Source organism: Branchiostoma lanceolatum, chromosome 5 (assembly GCF_035083965.1).
Source record: "Branchiostoma lanceolatum isolate klBraLanc5 chromosome 5, klBraLanc5.hap2, whole genome shotgun sequence".
In the NCBI taxonomy this organism is placed as follows: Eukaryota; Metazoa; Chordata; class Leptocardii; order Amphioxiformes; family Branchiostomatidae; genus Branchiostoma; species Branchiostoma lanceolatum.
This window is the reverse complement of record NC_089726.1, coordinates 20,982,851-20,996,686: the sequence shown is the minus strand read 5'-3', so window position 1 is coordinate 20,996,686 and position 13,836 is coordinate 20,982,851. Positions and strand designations below refer to the sequence as shown.

The following is a 13,836-nucleotide window of genomic DNA, read 5'->3' as shown; positions in this document are numbered from 1 at the left end:
CCAATACTACAGCCACCTACAGAATGTCTGGAAATCACAAACACAGACGCGCTCACCTTTTTTTCACTCAGTCACACCATGTTGAATCCTGTTTGAAGTAACATGTACTAAATCCCCTGGTTTAGTGTAGATTAGAGACAATTAAGGCGCATTATACAGAATTGTAATATACAAACACATTATCCTCCATCGTAGTGGCATTTAGTAGTTATGACGAATTTCCTTCTTTTTTTAATCATTTATTAATCAACAAAAGACACAGGATACAGAGGTGATATAGTCTAGCAAGTAGCTAATACCACACATCATATCTCAAAATCCCAACTGACAAAGACGGATACAATAATAAGTAGGAAATTCCTTGCGCACATTAGAGAAGCTCTTGATTGTAATGTAATGAAATGATCGACAGCTGAAACTGCACGAAATGAATGTACCAAACATAGATATAGACTTGACACCGTTAACGTGGAGCCATCGGTGACTGTGTTTTAATGTTTTAGAGATAACAAAGCAAACAGAAGTGTTACATTATAGTTATGTAGAGCAGACTGCTGGGCACGCAGGAAACTTGCCAACTAGGGAAAAATGGTTAGAATGATCCGTACAAGAAGTGAAGCGTAAATACATGTATCATATTCATAAATATAGTTGTAGTCATTTGACGTGTGGCTTCGCTGTTAACCTGCTAACGTTATATCCCACGTTATGGGGTATTCTATCCGGCAAAAGCACTGAATGATTAGTTTTGAACAATTGTTGGTAGAATTCATGAGCAAAGACATTGATTTTTCTTTACAGTCTTGCAATAGCTTGTACTATGTCTCAAAGTTGCCCATCAAAGGATGGGGTAGCTCTTTTGAAAAGCCGAATAAATCTGCCTTGTGCTTGACATGATTGATTTACTAGTAATCCAAATGCAGTACAGCACAATTCTCTTGACATTTATGACTTGAGTCCGACCATCCTCTCACTGACGTCCCAGAGTCTGGCGGCTGCCTCGTCATCCATGCCTGCCGCTGACGTCTCCTTGGGAACACAGTCACTGCACAGGGGATTCAGATGTGTTAGGCACTTTTATGTGTATCACATTATGAATAGATAAATAAATAAAATGTGTATTACATTGGCAGGAACTTACATGAATATCAACACAAAGTCAACAACAAAGAAGGTGACACCTACCCACCCTCCTAAAAGCAGGACCCCTATCGCTCGATTCGTAGGCTCGCTCGCGTAGGGGCCCTGTTCTTTAGCCCCGGTAAACACGGTTCTGGCGAATTACTGACAGTTGCTCATGAATAATTAATGAGCTATTCTTGTTTGGCACAATTCGGCGGTTAATTTGTTCTGAACCTAAAGTAACGATGTGAGACGTAACCTGATTGGTTGATAGCTTCCCAGCGTCCTTTGCACTTTTACTCTTGATGAGGTTTAGCAAACCCTCTGATTGGCTAAAGCTGTTTTGGTGGTGACGTCGCCAGAACCGTGTCTATCGGGACTAAAGGGCAGGGCCCCTACGCGAGCGAACCGACGAATCGAGCGATAGAATTCCTGCTTTTAGGAGGGTGCACCTACCTGAAGAACAGACCAGTTGTGTTCTCCCATTCCTCAGCTACCGCACAACAGATAGTGGTCTGGGCGCCCTCCTCCACGGTCTTTCCAAATATACCAACAAATCCTGCCATGACCTTATCGGCTGCCTTGGAAAGGTGCTCACCGACTACTCCACGTATTCTTTCCTGACGATGTCGGACTATTTCTGTGTAGATGGCTCCTGGATGGAGGGAATTCGATGTGACTCCAGTACCTGCACAGTTTGGAAAGAAGGATTTTACAAGTTATGTTGACCACAAATATCTATCAACACAAACACACAGACACAGCATTAAAATACCTCTGTCTTCGCAAAGATAACAACATTGATTATTGAAGTTTCCCCTCAAAATCTTAACGAGTTTATACTTATTTCAGACCCTTCATGACTCAACCCAAACCCAATAGTTGGTTCTTTTACAGTCAGACAAAGTGCCATCTATGATCTACATTATTACTGGCACTATAACATTGACATAATTATTTTTGTTGAACAACATGGATATGAGCATATGCATTTTTTTACCTTCTAACCTCCTTGCAAGTTCCTTGGAGAACAGTACATTGGCCAGTTTGCTTCTGTGGTAGGACTCCTCTGGACTATGGTCCTTTTCATAGTTGATGTCATCAAAGTCAATACCATTGGTAAAAACGTGTGCCAGAGAGGACACCGTGACCACCCTGCTGGGGGCAGATTTCTTCAGCAGGTCCAGGAGGAGGTTGGTGAGGAGGAAGTGGCCCAGGTGGTTCACTCCAAACTGCATCTCAAACCCGTCCTCTGTCTCCCATCTCGGGCAGCTCATCACACCTGCACCAGTAATAGTATAGGGGTTATGTGGGGATTCTACAGTCAAATGAAAGACACGACACACAATACAGATGGAATTAACAGGGCACCAATCTTTATGATCTACATGATGTAAGGAGGAAGCTGGAAGACTTGGATCCAGCTTCAGTGAATGAAGCTTTGTGTGATTTGGAAAACAGTTTGTAATAGTACAGGGGTTATGTGGGGATTTTACAGTCAAATGAAAGACACGACACACAATACAGATGTAATTAACAGGGCACCAGTCTTTATGATGTGCCTGCAAGGAGGAAGCTGGAAGACTTGGATCCAGCTTCAGTGAATGAAGCTTTGTGTGATTTTAAAAAACAGTTTTGTAACAGTATAGAAATAGTACATGATGGTAATAGTACTTGAACACTATTGAATGGCCGATGAACTTTTACTGTACCTGCATTGTTAATCAGGACATCTAATCTTGGCTCAGCATCATTGATCGCCTTTGCAAACTCTCGTACTGATTTCAGGGACGCAAGGTCAAGTTTTAGCACGACGACATTCTTGTTTCCCGTCTGACTGCGGATTTCTTTAGCAGCCTCCTCAGCTTTCTCCAAATTTCTGCAGGCTAGAATGACACGGGCACCTGGAGAATAAATTGAGAATTGAATGAATGAGTGAATGAGTGAATGAATGAATGGATGAATGAATGAATGAGCTACAGAGTGGAGGACAGCTAGGATGTAGCAACTTAACAACAGCCTACATGGTCCAAGAGATAATAAACCACTATCAAGAGAGAAGTAGCACGGTCTACGGGTGCTTCTTAGACACCAAAAAAGCATACGACACAGTGTGGATAGATGGCATGTTGTACAAGATCTACAAGGCAGGTATCGACAGCAAACTCTGGCGTCTTCTCAGACACATGCATATAGGCAGTAAGTTCTCCGTGCTGCTGGATGGGAGAGAGTCCAGGGAGTTTGAGACTACAAGGGGCGTAAACCAGGGTGGCATCCTGTCATTAACTTGTTTCCTGTTAGCCAACAATGACATCCATGATGTGTTGCAAGTACAAGGAAGTGGTGTGTCCATAGGAGGGATGTACTGTGGTTCCCCAGCCCTTGCAGACGACATATGCCTATTGGCAGGAACAAGGAGAGGTTTACAAGGCATGATTAATACAATAGCTGACTATGGAAGAAGATGGAGATTTCAATTCGCTCCCAACAAAAGCCAATGCATCGTGTTCACACAAGGGAACCACAGGATGCATAGAATCAACACAGATCCTGAATGGGTGATGGGTGCATCAGAAATCCCAGAAGCACGCACGGTAACACACGTGGGAATACAACATTCGTCCAACACAACTTCAGCGGCAGCCATAGAGAGTGCCTGTAGAAAGGGGAAAGGGCGTATCAGTGCCATCTTGTCTACCGGTCTCTAGCTGTGTCACCTTTAACAACCTCAGAGACAGTTTAGCAGATGCAGCAACAGACAAGCTGGGCATCAGGGTGATGGCGTCCGTTCACCAACAGCCAGACGAAAGGTTTACGGAAATAATGCTGGGAGCAGATATTGTAGAAGATGAGATTGACCCTGTCATTTGGGAGGACTACATGATAACTGTAGCTGGACTGCTGTATCCCCTAGCAACTTTAGCACTAAAGCATGTGGACTTTAGGAGATAAGGAAAGACCAACAAGCCAAAACGAAGGACAGTTCGCTCCGTACCGACTCTACTTCTAAAGTACCAGTGTAGCAGCATGGGTGTTCCAACATACAAGATGAAAGGGACATTGATGACTCATGGACACTTTAAAGTCTCAGTACAATGTATACAGGACTCTGATGATCCCTGTAAGAATATAAGGATTCAGTGCTAATGCGCACAACCGAAAAGTTCCAATGATGAGTGATTCACTGAAATAACCAGTACCGAACTGACCGAAATCGTTTGTAACGATTAATGCTATCAAATGTTTTATTGAATCTTGTGTATATATACAGAAAGTTATTATTTTATATTGTAACACCTGATAATGACTGTATATTCATGTATTTTATTAATGTGGCTCTCCTAACATGGAGGAATAAAGAAAGGAAAGGAAAGGAATGGATGAATGAATGAATGAATGGATGAATGAATGAAAACGATTTTTATTGTAAGTGTTGAAACAGGATTACTGGTGGATATGCAATATACAGTAGAAGCCACTTAATTGCACCTCGGATAAACGCACATTCCATTTAACTGCGCCGAATCCCAAAATCCCAAACCAGTTTCCATTCACTGCATTGTTAGTGACTCCGCATATCTGCACGGCGCATTGTCACTAATGCTGGATAACTGCACCAAAATTGTTCAAAAATCCTCGACAAGTTAACTATAAAGATGCAGTAAAAATCGGCAAACGAGCCGATATGTGCCTATATAGAGGCACAATACCGCCAATATGTCTAAAATTGTTTTCACTAACAAAAGAAGGTGGTCTCCATTGACAATCACGTTGATAGCGATCGTATGGGAGGTCCTGGGCTGGTCACGGGGCGTGTCGTCACCCTAAAGAGGGTGGCATATTAGACCCTCTCTCCATAGCCGACTCCCTTTGCATACTGATAACTCTATTTGGCCAATTTCTACTATTTTCCTAGCCATCCGCGGGGCCTGGTAGAGACTAGGTTTTAGGTTCATGGCAGCGCTATATTTACATACTGCTGCATGCAATAATAAAAGACTGGCGTCTTAACGTACATCTAGTGGCAGTTTTCACATCTAGTCAGAAACCGCACAGCGACTCGGCAAGGGCTATAGATGCATGGACGGTCATAGCAGTCGCTTTTGGCGGTGCGGTGCTGACGTGATCATCTGTCACATTCTTTTATGGCAGAGCTTAATCCGCGTCCTAGAAACTTCCTACATTCACCCGAAGGATGTACACGCGGGTTCGGCTATGCTATAAGGAGAATGGTCTGTCACTGATCTAAGTCATCTAACCATATCTACCCACGGGATGCGTAGTACAGTCCATTGTACAGTAATTCACTACCATGATGTACACAGTCTAATCTGTCCAAACATGACAGGGGCCTCTCTGGCGCTTACTGATTTCACTCATTATGTCCTGAGATGTCTCTCCTGAGAATTTGAAATGTACTGTTTTAATACATAAACGTGGCCCTAACATGAGATGGAATCTACGGTGTTACCGCACTGTACCTGTATAACGAAAGCTTTCTATCATCTAAATGCGTACTAACAAGTTTATACAGCACACCGAGGTTTATAAACTATTCACCTCCTGTATGATACAGTGTACTACCGGTCCAGCTGGGCCATTTCGTATAATTGCACCAGCCGGATAATTGCATCAAATACGCTGACAAATGGGGTGTGCAGTTAAGCAGATTGTACTGTACTTTTTATGACAGATGATCTTTTGTTCTAGGTGTTACAACTGAATGTACAAACATGATCAGCTGTTTAACTGGTAACCTAGTGTTATAACATATATTAGAGATGGACCAAGAAACCAAACTTAAATTTGTGTGACTCTGTGTGTGTGTAAATATACCAATGCTACTGTACCATTTATACAATAAAGGTTACTCCTGTCTCTCCCTACCTCTCTCCGCCATGTCCCTGGCCGTGACCTTGCCGATGCCCGTGTTTGCTCCAGTGATGATGACCGTCTTGCCGTCCATCCTGGCCTGACTCTCACATGCTCCTCCAGCTGCCCACCTCCGTACTGGCACATACAGCACAGCTGCAGGGACAAACAAGAGTTCGGAGACATCAGACCTCCATGAATAGTTTAATTATGCAAATGGTTATTCCTCGTTTACATAACCCGGCCTGAATATGTACATTGTACAACTTACATAAGTCACAAGGATGAAATCCTTTTATCAATTAAATAAATTATGTCAATTTTGCATTGATTATGCAAATTAGGTCCATATTTGCATAATTGCCATTTGTAAATGTTCCGCCTGACATTGATAACATATCTACGTGTAAGGTCATATCATGGAAAACAAATTTGAATCAATTTCCTCATTAATTATGCAGATTAAGTTATAATTTGCATTTCATTGCGTACATCTCTGTCTAAGCTACATGCATATTCTGTATCATGGAAATACGTTGTTCCCTCCTTCAATCCACATGAAAGGTTTGAACAAAGATTTGAAAAAAACGGTCCTGCAGTTCCAGAGCAAGCTGCTATGGGGTCCAAACCTACGCCTCCTCTTCCTTTACATGTAATACATCAAAAGTTTTCTGCCACCAAAACAATTGTCCAGACATAAGATAAACATGTACAAAAACCGGAAAAGGGTAACGTTACTGTAGCCTCTACCAGGCTCCGCAGATCGCTGGGAAAATAGTAGAAATCGGCAAATAGAGTGAAAAGTATGCCAAGGGTACTCCGTCATCATGACAGGGAAGCTCAATAGGCGACCTCTAGGTCGTAGGCGTGGGGAGGGGGGCGATGTGCCCCGTGCTTACCTGCCGCCAAAACTGAGATCGAAACAATTCTGGAAAGACGCGCCATATTTAATGGAAGACCTAGAAGGATCCAAGATGAATACTTGTCTTTGTCGAAGACTGTAGGGGTGCAGACAGGACTCACACTTTACTTCGAACCGGCCGGATATAGATACGGTGCCGCCCGTTCAGTGTTGAACGTGAAAGGTCACCACCCTACAGGCCGTTGACCTTAAACTTTCACAGGTAACTTTACCTGGTATGGCCCCCAAGTACAGACTGAAATACTTCAACCTGAGGGCGCGCGCGGGGCCCACCCGGCTAGTCACCTAGTGTTCGTCACTGCAGAGGTAGAGTATGAAGACGTCCGGATCCAGAGGGACAAGTGGCCAGATCTCAAGCCCAGTACGTCCTGAGGTGTAACGTCAGAGGGCTGGCGTGTTGGGGAGGGGAGGGGCGAGAGATTTGTGTTTATGTCTTGTGTTAAGTCGATAGTCTACAAACATGACGTCACTGTCAGTGCTACATATAACGTTAGATACATGTATACTCTGCGGACCATTCGTAGAGCAAGGAAGTTTTAAATCGCCTTGATTGGAGTAAATATGTCTTCATTACAGGACCCACCCACCATTCCGTCAGGTTCTCTATTTTGATAATAAATCGATAACATCGACGTTCTCACTTACCGTAAATGATGCAACAACACAAAGTAATCTACGACTACAGAGCTCTGGACCATCCCCAGAAACCAGAGATGACGGTGAGCTGAATTGAAGAGCGGCCTAAACTGGAACCGGAGTTCCTACCTGGCGGAATCCACTCTACTCTACTTTACTACGTATCTTAGTAGCTGAATACCTTATCATGTGATGTTGAAACCAGATAAGACATGAAGTTATCGGTCTTCGAAATTAGCTCTAGAGAACGTAAGATGGGGTAGGCATCTTCTTCTACTTCTTTCGGTTAAGGCAGCCGCCTTCAACGTGGTGAAGATTTTGCTGCCTTTCTACTACTGGAAGTCTACTGCAAGTTGAGAACGGTTGTGAGATGTAACAAACCGGGGGTTGGGAATGGGAGGGTTGGGGAGTTAGACCTGTTGTTTGAAACTGTCTAGAGTTGAACTGAGGGCGACCGAGGCTGGAAGGCTATTCCATTCTATGGTTGTCCTGGGGAAGAAGGACTGTCTTCTTCTTATAGAAGCATAGTCGAAAGAACAGAATAGAGGGATGTGTGATTAGAGGGAAACATGCATGGTGATTGATGAGGAATACAGAAACCGTCAAGCCGCCAAATGATTTGTGAGGTTCGCTGCAAGAGCTTCACCTTGCTCTCCAAGCAGAGGTTGGGCTCGGGTCTGCTTTTTTACCGGAATGCCCCGGAATGACCTTTTTACACCGGAATGCCCCGGGATGCCCATAAAGGAGGGTGAATTCTACCGGAATACACTACGCTTTGACAAGTAAACATCAAAGGTTGCTGTATTTTGGCATGAAATGACATATTTACGGCCCAGGGAACGAGAAACCACCAGAAATTAGTGATGGCCATCGGCGTCGGCGCCGCCCCCGCCAGTGACCAAGTTTTTATGTTGAGCCCAACATACTGTTGGGCGCAACGTATTGTGTTCGTAAGGTTTCTTTCTCCTGTCAAATCTTGTAATCGACCCAGCTCAGTCGTCCCTGGACCAACTGAGCTGAAATTTGGTATACAGGTAGAGTGGGTAAGCCTTTTTTTTCATATTTTCGATATTGACCTTAAAATTGATTTTATTGAGGTTTTTCTGACCAAAAACGTACATTTTGGCTTCCTGTTCTCTGGAAATACATCCAAATGACCTGGAATTTGTTATGGGGGTACATTGAACAAATATTCAAAGAATCCCATTCGCACTTTTGGCATACAACACTTCGAAATAAGATTTTAGAGGGTGTTTTGGGGAGAAGATCGGCTATTTTCCTCATATGGAGTCACTGACCTTTAGTTCACATCTTTATTCATCTAGCCAGGTTGACTAATTCGGTCAGCCAATGAGAGAGTGCAGATTTATCAAGCTCAACCTGATTGGTTCAAATAGTCAATTTAATTAGGGGCACTACTTTGACAGGTGCAGGCACAACTTCACTACTCCCCGGCTCCCATCCTTGTGTTGTTATTGTTGTGTCCTACTGAAGTTAAGTGCAAATGAGAAGGTTCAAAACTTTTCTGGTGGTATTTTTCGACACACATAGTGTTTTTCTTATTTTAACACTGCATGGAAACAAAGATTTCCCCAAGTTTGCAAGCTTGGACACTATGTACACTAATTTACTACCCCTGTGTCTCCAAGATTCGACACCAGTGCAGTGCGCACAAAGGTGCACACAAAGTGTCCAAAGTTCCCCACCTTATGAAACATCCCGTGTCGAGACGTTGACAATAACATTAACAATAACAATAGAGAGTTGTGAAGTGCGTGACAATTTACCTTGGGCAAGGAGGCCCTTGCTTTGAGTAATTATTTAAAGTTTTTGGCTAAAAATGACGTAAACCTAAGAATTTTCAAACCTCCTTGCGTAAACCCCTGTTACATGTCTACACTATCGGGCCGCGGGGAAGTCTTGAATATCGGCGCTGATCGAATGTGTGGCGTAGCGTTGTACTAAAAAAATAGTATTTTCATCGCAACCACCGGCACTTGTTTAAAAAAGCCGAAGATTTCACCACACACAATCGTCTGCAACTTGTTGTGTTTGTGGTAACGTTACCAGATAGTCGGCTTGATGGCGAAGATTTGTTGGTCGCCTTTTTCCATATATTAACAGTGTCATGCCAGCGCCATATTGCATTATCGGTCCTACATTTACTTGAAGTAAACATAATTTACTCTCTTAATGCGAAACCAACTAGGATAAATACCAAGTACATGTACATTGAATTTCAATTATTTATTCAAATACCAACATTGCAGACATACAACAAACGTTAGCCTCTATGCCACAGTCGCTTTTTGCATGGGGAGGGAAATGGGCGAAACATGTTGCATTTGCTCCCGCAAATGTTGCCTTTCTAGTTTTAATTTTTTTTTTTTTAATGGCGGACTTAAGTATAGGTGTCGCTATCATACTCAATCAGCCACCGGATTTTTTTTCTTCAAGTGTTTTAGCATGCTTGCAGATACCATCCGTAGCACTCATTGTCTATTTGTATTGATTATGTCCTTAGGTGTTACTTCATCTTAATTAGTAAATTGATGGCTACAACACGTACTATTTTACGTATGGATGACAAATGCTCCCGTATTGCTTTCATTTTCTTTTCTTTTTACCTCATATATATTAGAAATAATAATGAATTTGACGTCGATCTGCAGTGGATGTCATCTGTGCTTTTTTACCTGCCGTGTCCTAAGATAAAATTAACCTAAACAATAACATAGAAATTTATTAGAGGGTACAATTAAGCTTTTCGTGATGAGAGCCAAGATTGACCCTGAAGTGTTCAATAATGGTACTAAAGCGCCGACTAGTGATTCGTGGCAGTACTTCATCCTTGGAACTGTCGAAAGTTTCAAGGTTGCAGTACTGTCAGGGATCGCCAGTCTGCACTTCAGTAGCGTGATTAAACGCCCGAGGGGGAACCAGTTGACTCCGAGTAACATCGAGGTTTAAACTATTTAACATCCTTCCTTGGTGAGGGTTTTCGTGAAATCTAGGCAGTCTTGCTATGGTAGGAAACCCTATCGAGATAGTGGAATAATCGTTTGTCTGCTGTTTGGAGCCTGAAAAACCAATCCAAGGGCTTTGGCTAGGAGATTTATTCGCAGAGGAGATTGCGCCCCATTTTCATCCCTTATTTTCAGCAATGGTCGAGTTAAATCTTAGAACATTTTGTAACTAAATTCTAGGTGTCGGCCAATCAGCTACCGGAACATTATATCTTTAGATGTTTAAGCATGCTGACAGATACCATCTAAAGGGCACATTGACTATTTGAATTGATTATGGCCTGAGGTGCACGTGTCACTTTATCTTAATTAGTGATACCATGGCCACAGCACGTACATTTTACATATGGATGACAATTTCTGCCTTATTGCGTTCTATTTTTATTGCTTTTTACCTCATATCATATAGAAAAAAAGGAAAAAGATCTCGTCTGTAGAGGATGCCATCTATAAATTTTACCTACAGTGGCCTTAGATACAATCAAACCTTTACAGTATCTTAGGAATTTAATAAAGGTTAGAAGAACGCTTTCTAAGGGTTAAGAAACAATCAGACAGCTGGTTGTTACACAGAAAACACACACGATCTTTCACCCCAACATCTACTCCGCTCATACGATAAACATCTGTTCACCGGACCACAAAATAATCTAGCAACGACATACGGTCATAGCTACAACCCTCATGTTGATAAAGTATCAGTGACGATTAATTTTCTGATTTTCCTCAGATTCTGAAGACAGAAAAAATTGCGTTGAATCACAAATATCTTAAAGTGCCAAGGGTCATTTTGCTATGTCCCAACATCTTAAGTCATCTCATCACCAAGCGTTATTTGCATAATTCCATGTGTATCTAGCTGTTTACTGAGACTTCAGCTTGCCGCCACTTCTACAGCAAACCTTCCTACAGAAGAAAGAACAGCTGTACCACACGGTCCCCAGGACAGCTGAACAGACAGCCAACAGGAACGCGAAGACTTCTCGCCTCTCCACCGACATCGTTTTGACGTTCGAGCCGAAACTGACCACAATCACTCCATCGTCTCCAGCGCTCTGGACAAACGCTTCCACGCCCTATGGAAAAACAGGTCACACGTAGTGAGTTTCTTTATTTAGATCGATATTCCTGTGATGGAAGAAGTGGTGTAGGTTTTGGGCCCTCTAGCAGCTTGCTCTGGAACTGCAGTGGCGTTTTTGTCATAATCTTCCAAGTAAAATAACTAAATAAAGGAACAACGGATTTCCATGATATTTAGTATGCAGGTTGCTTGGACAGAGATGTACACAATGAGATGCAGATTATGCCAATTAAAACTGAATTTGCATAATCAACGAGGGAAATCTATATTTGCATCATAGGTGTCGAATACATGTAACATAGGTAGTTAATGGCAGGTAAATGCCAGTTATGCAAATAAATTTCTAATTTGCATAATTAATGCAAAAGTGACATGAATCAGGGTTGTAAATGATTGGACTGTCAACATTGTGACCAATGCATAAGTCCTTTAACCCTATCTAGACCGGGCTTTTTTGAGACTTCTTGGACGGGGGTGGGGGGCTCTTTCGACCCCCCGTCATGACTTCCGAACTGTATGCTCTATCATCACCAAATTTGCAGGGAGTGATGTTCAGGTGAAGTTTTATAATTCCTGTAATTTTTGTGACGTTATGACGTAATATGATGTAATTATGACGTCATCGATATGATTTTATTGCCGAAATAGGGAATTCCCATAATATCAAAAAGTATTAGACAAAATAGTGCTTATTATTGATTTAAAGGTATGCAAAGACATTTGACGTCAGTAGTGACTAAGTGGACGTCAAAATGACGTCGAAGAATGACGTCATGTGTTGTAAGCGACCCCCTGGGATCCGCCATCTTGGATCGGCCATTTTGAAATTTTTCAAAATACATTTTTTCCATGTATGATCCCAAATAACAATCAAAATAGACTAAAAACATTAATCAGGATGTTTCTGGTTAAGAAAATTCCAGGTTGTGACGAATTTAAAGGCGAAAAAGCCTGTTTATACCGAAAATAATTATTTTGTTCGCCATCTTGGATTTTGAGCGATGACGTCATCAAATTAGCATAATTTATGAATATTGAATCATTACAGTAACATTAAATCACATGTGATACTATACATGTAGGAAACTAGTGTGGTTGAGCAAGAAAACATTGGAAACAATGATGTTTAAATCGAAATTAGTGAAATTTGCATAAAATGCCTCTTCAGAAACCCGTTGCCATGGCAACACGAAAAATGATAAACCTATAGTTTTATCATAATATTGTTGCCAACTAAATTTTAAGAAAAATCACCAAGTTTGGTTGTCCTACCATACGTCCTTTGGCAGTAATACGATGTCAAAGTTGCCGCGGGCACTTTTAGCCCCCCCCCCCCCGTCTAGATAGGGTTAAATGTGTAAGTGACCAAGCCTAGCTTACGCAAATGTGGAAGTCATTTGCATAATCAAAATAAGTTCATTGAGATATGAGGTCTCCGAACTCTTGTTTAAAGTTGGAACTAATCCTCGTGCAAAATAAAACTCTGTTATTAATAAGAACTCACCTCTTTGAGTGGGACGGCCGCACGGACATTCAGTCTCCCAACCTGAACCATGTTTGGCATGCTGGGACGAGGAAATTCCAGTACATTGTCGGTTCGATAAAGCCACAAGACCGTACGTGACGTCACGCTCTGAATGGTTTCTTCCCCGCTGATGTACGTACGGACCAGTCCGTCATATAAGCTACTCGCACCCCTTTGCGCAATCAGGGGTTCAACAATAGACAGGACCACGTTCTGAAGTCGTTGTACAAAGGTCATGTCATCAGTAAAATCGGTAAATAGAAATGGCAAGTACGACAGAGGCAGTGGTACACCGGTGGCTTTTTCGTTTAAAAAGAAAGGATCCCCACGGATAACGGCGACGTGGGGGACCCGGGAATCTAGATGGGCTGAGATGACAGCGCCACAAGGAAAGAAGGGGTCAGAAATCACCACACTGTACCGAGATGTCTTCAGTTGACTGATCAGGTTGTTGTCCACCAAAAACAGGGAACAGTACTGTTTGAACCCTTCGTTCATAGACATTAACACCTCTCCCATTTTGTTGAGAGACAGTTCTCCAGCAACGGAGCGTGATTGGTATAGCAGTTCCTGGAGCGTAGCTTGGGTTCCATGGGCCTTGGAATGTCTCAAAATGAAAGTCAGGCCACTCGGTCCGTCGTTCTTTTGCAAT

At 42.4% G+C, this 13,836-nt stretch overlaps 1 protein-coding gene across 1 annotated transcript; it reads right to left on the bottom strand.

Annotated features, from left to right (window-relative positions):
• Positions 1–739: 739 nt before the first annotated feature.
• On the bottom strand, positions 740–13,214 carry LOC136435959 (retinol dehydrogenase 13-like). Its single transcript, XM_066429668.1, has 7 exons — positions 13,164–13,214; positions 11,489–11,654; positions 6,010–6,150; positions 2,835–3,026; positions 2,123–2,404; positions 1,579–1,810; positions 740–1,045 (listed from the first exon to the last, which is right to left on the bottom strand). Exons 1-7 carry the CDS (start codon positions 13,212–13,214, stop codon positions 946–948), a joined length of 1,164 nt encoding a protein of 387 aa, XP_066285765.1. The 3' UTR covers positions 740–945.
• Between the last annotated feature and the right edge of the window lie 622 nt (positions 13,215–13,836).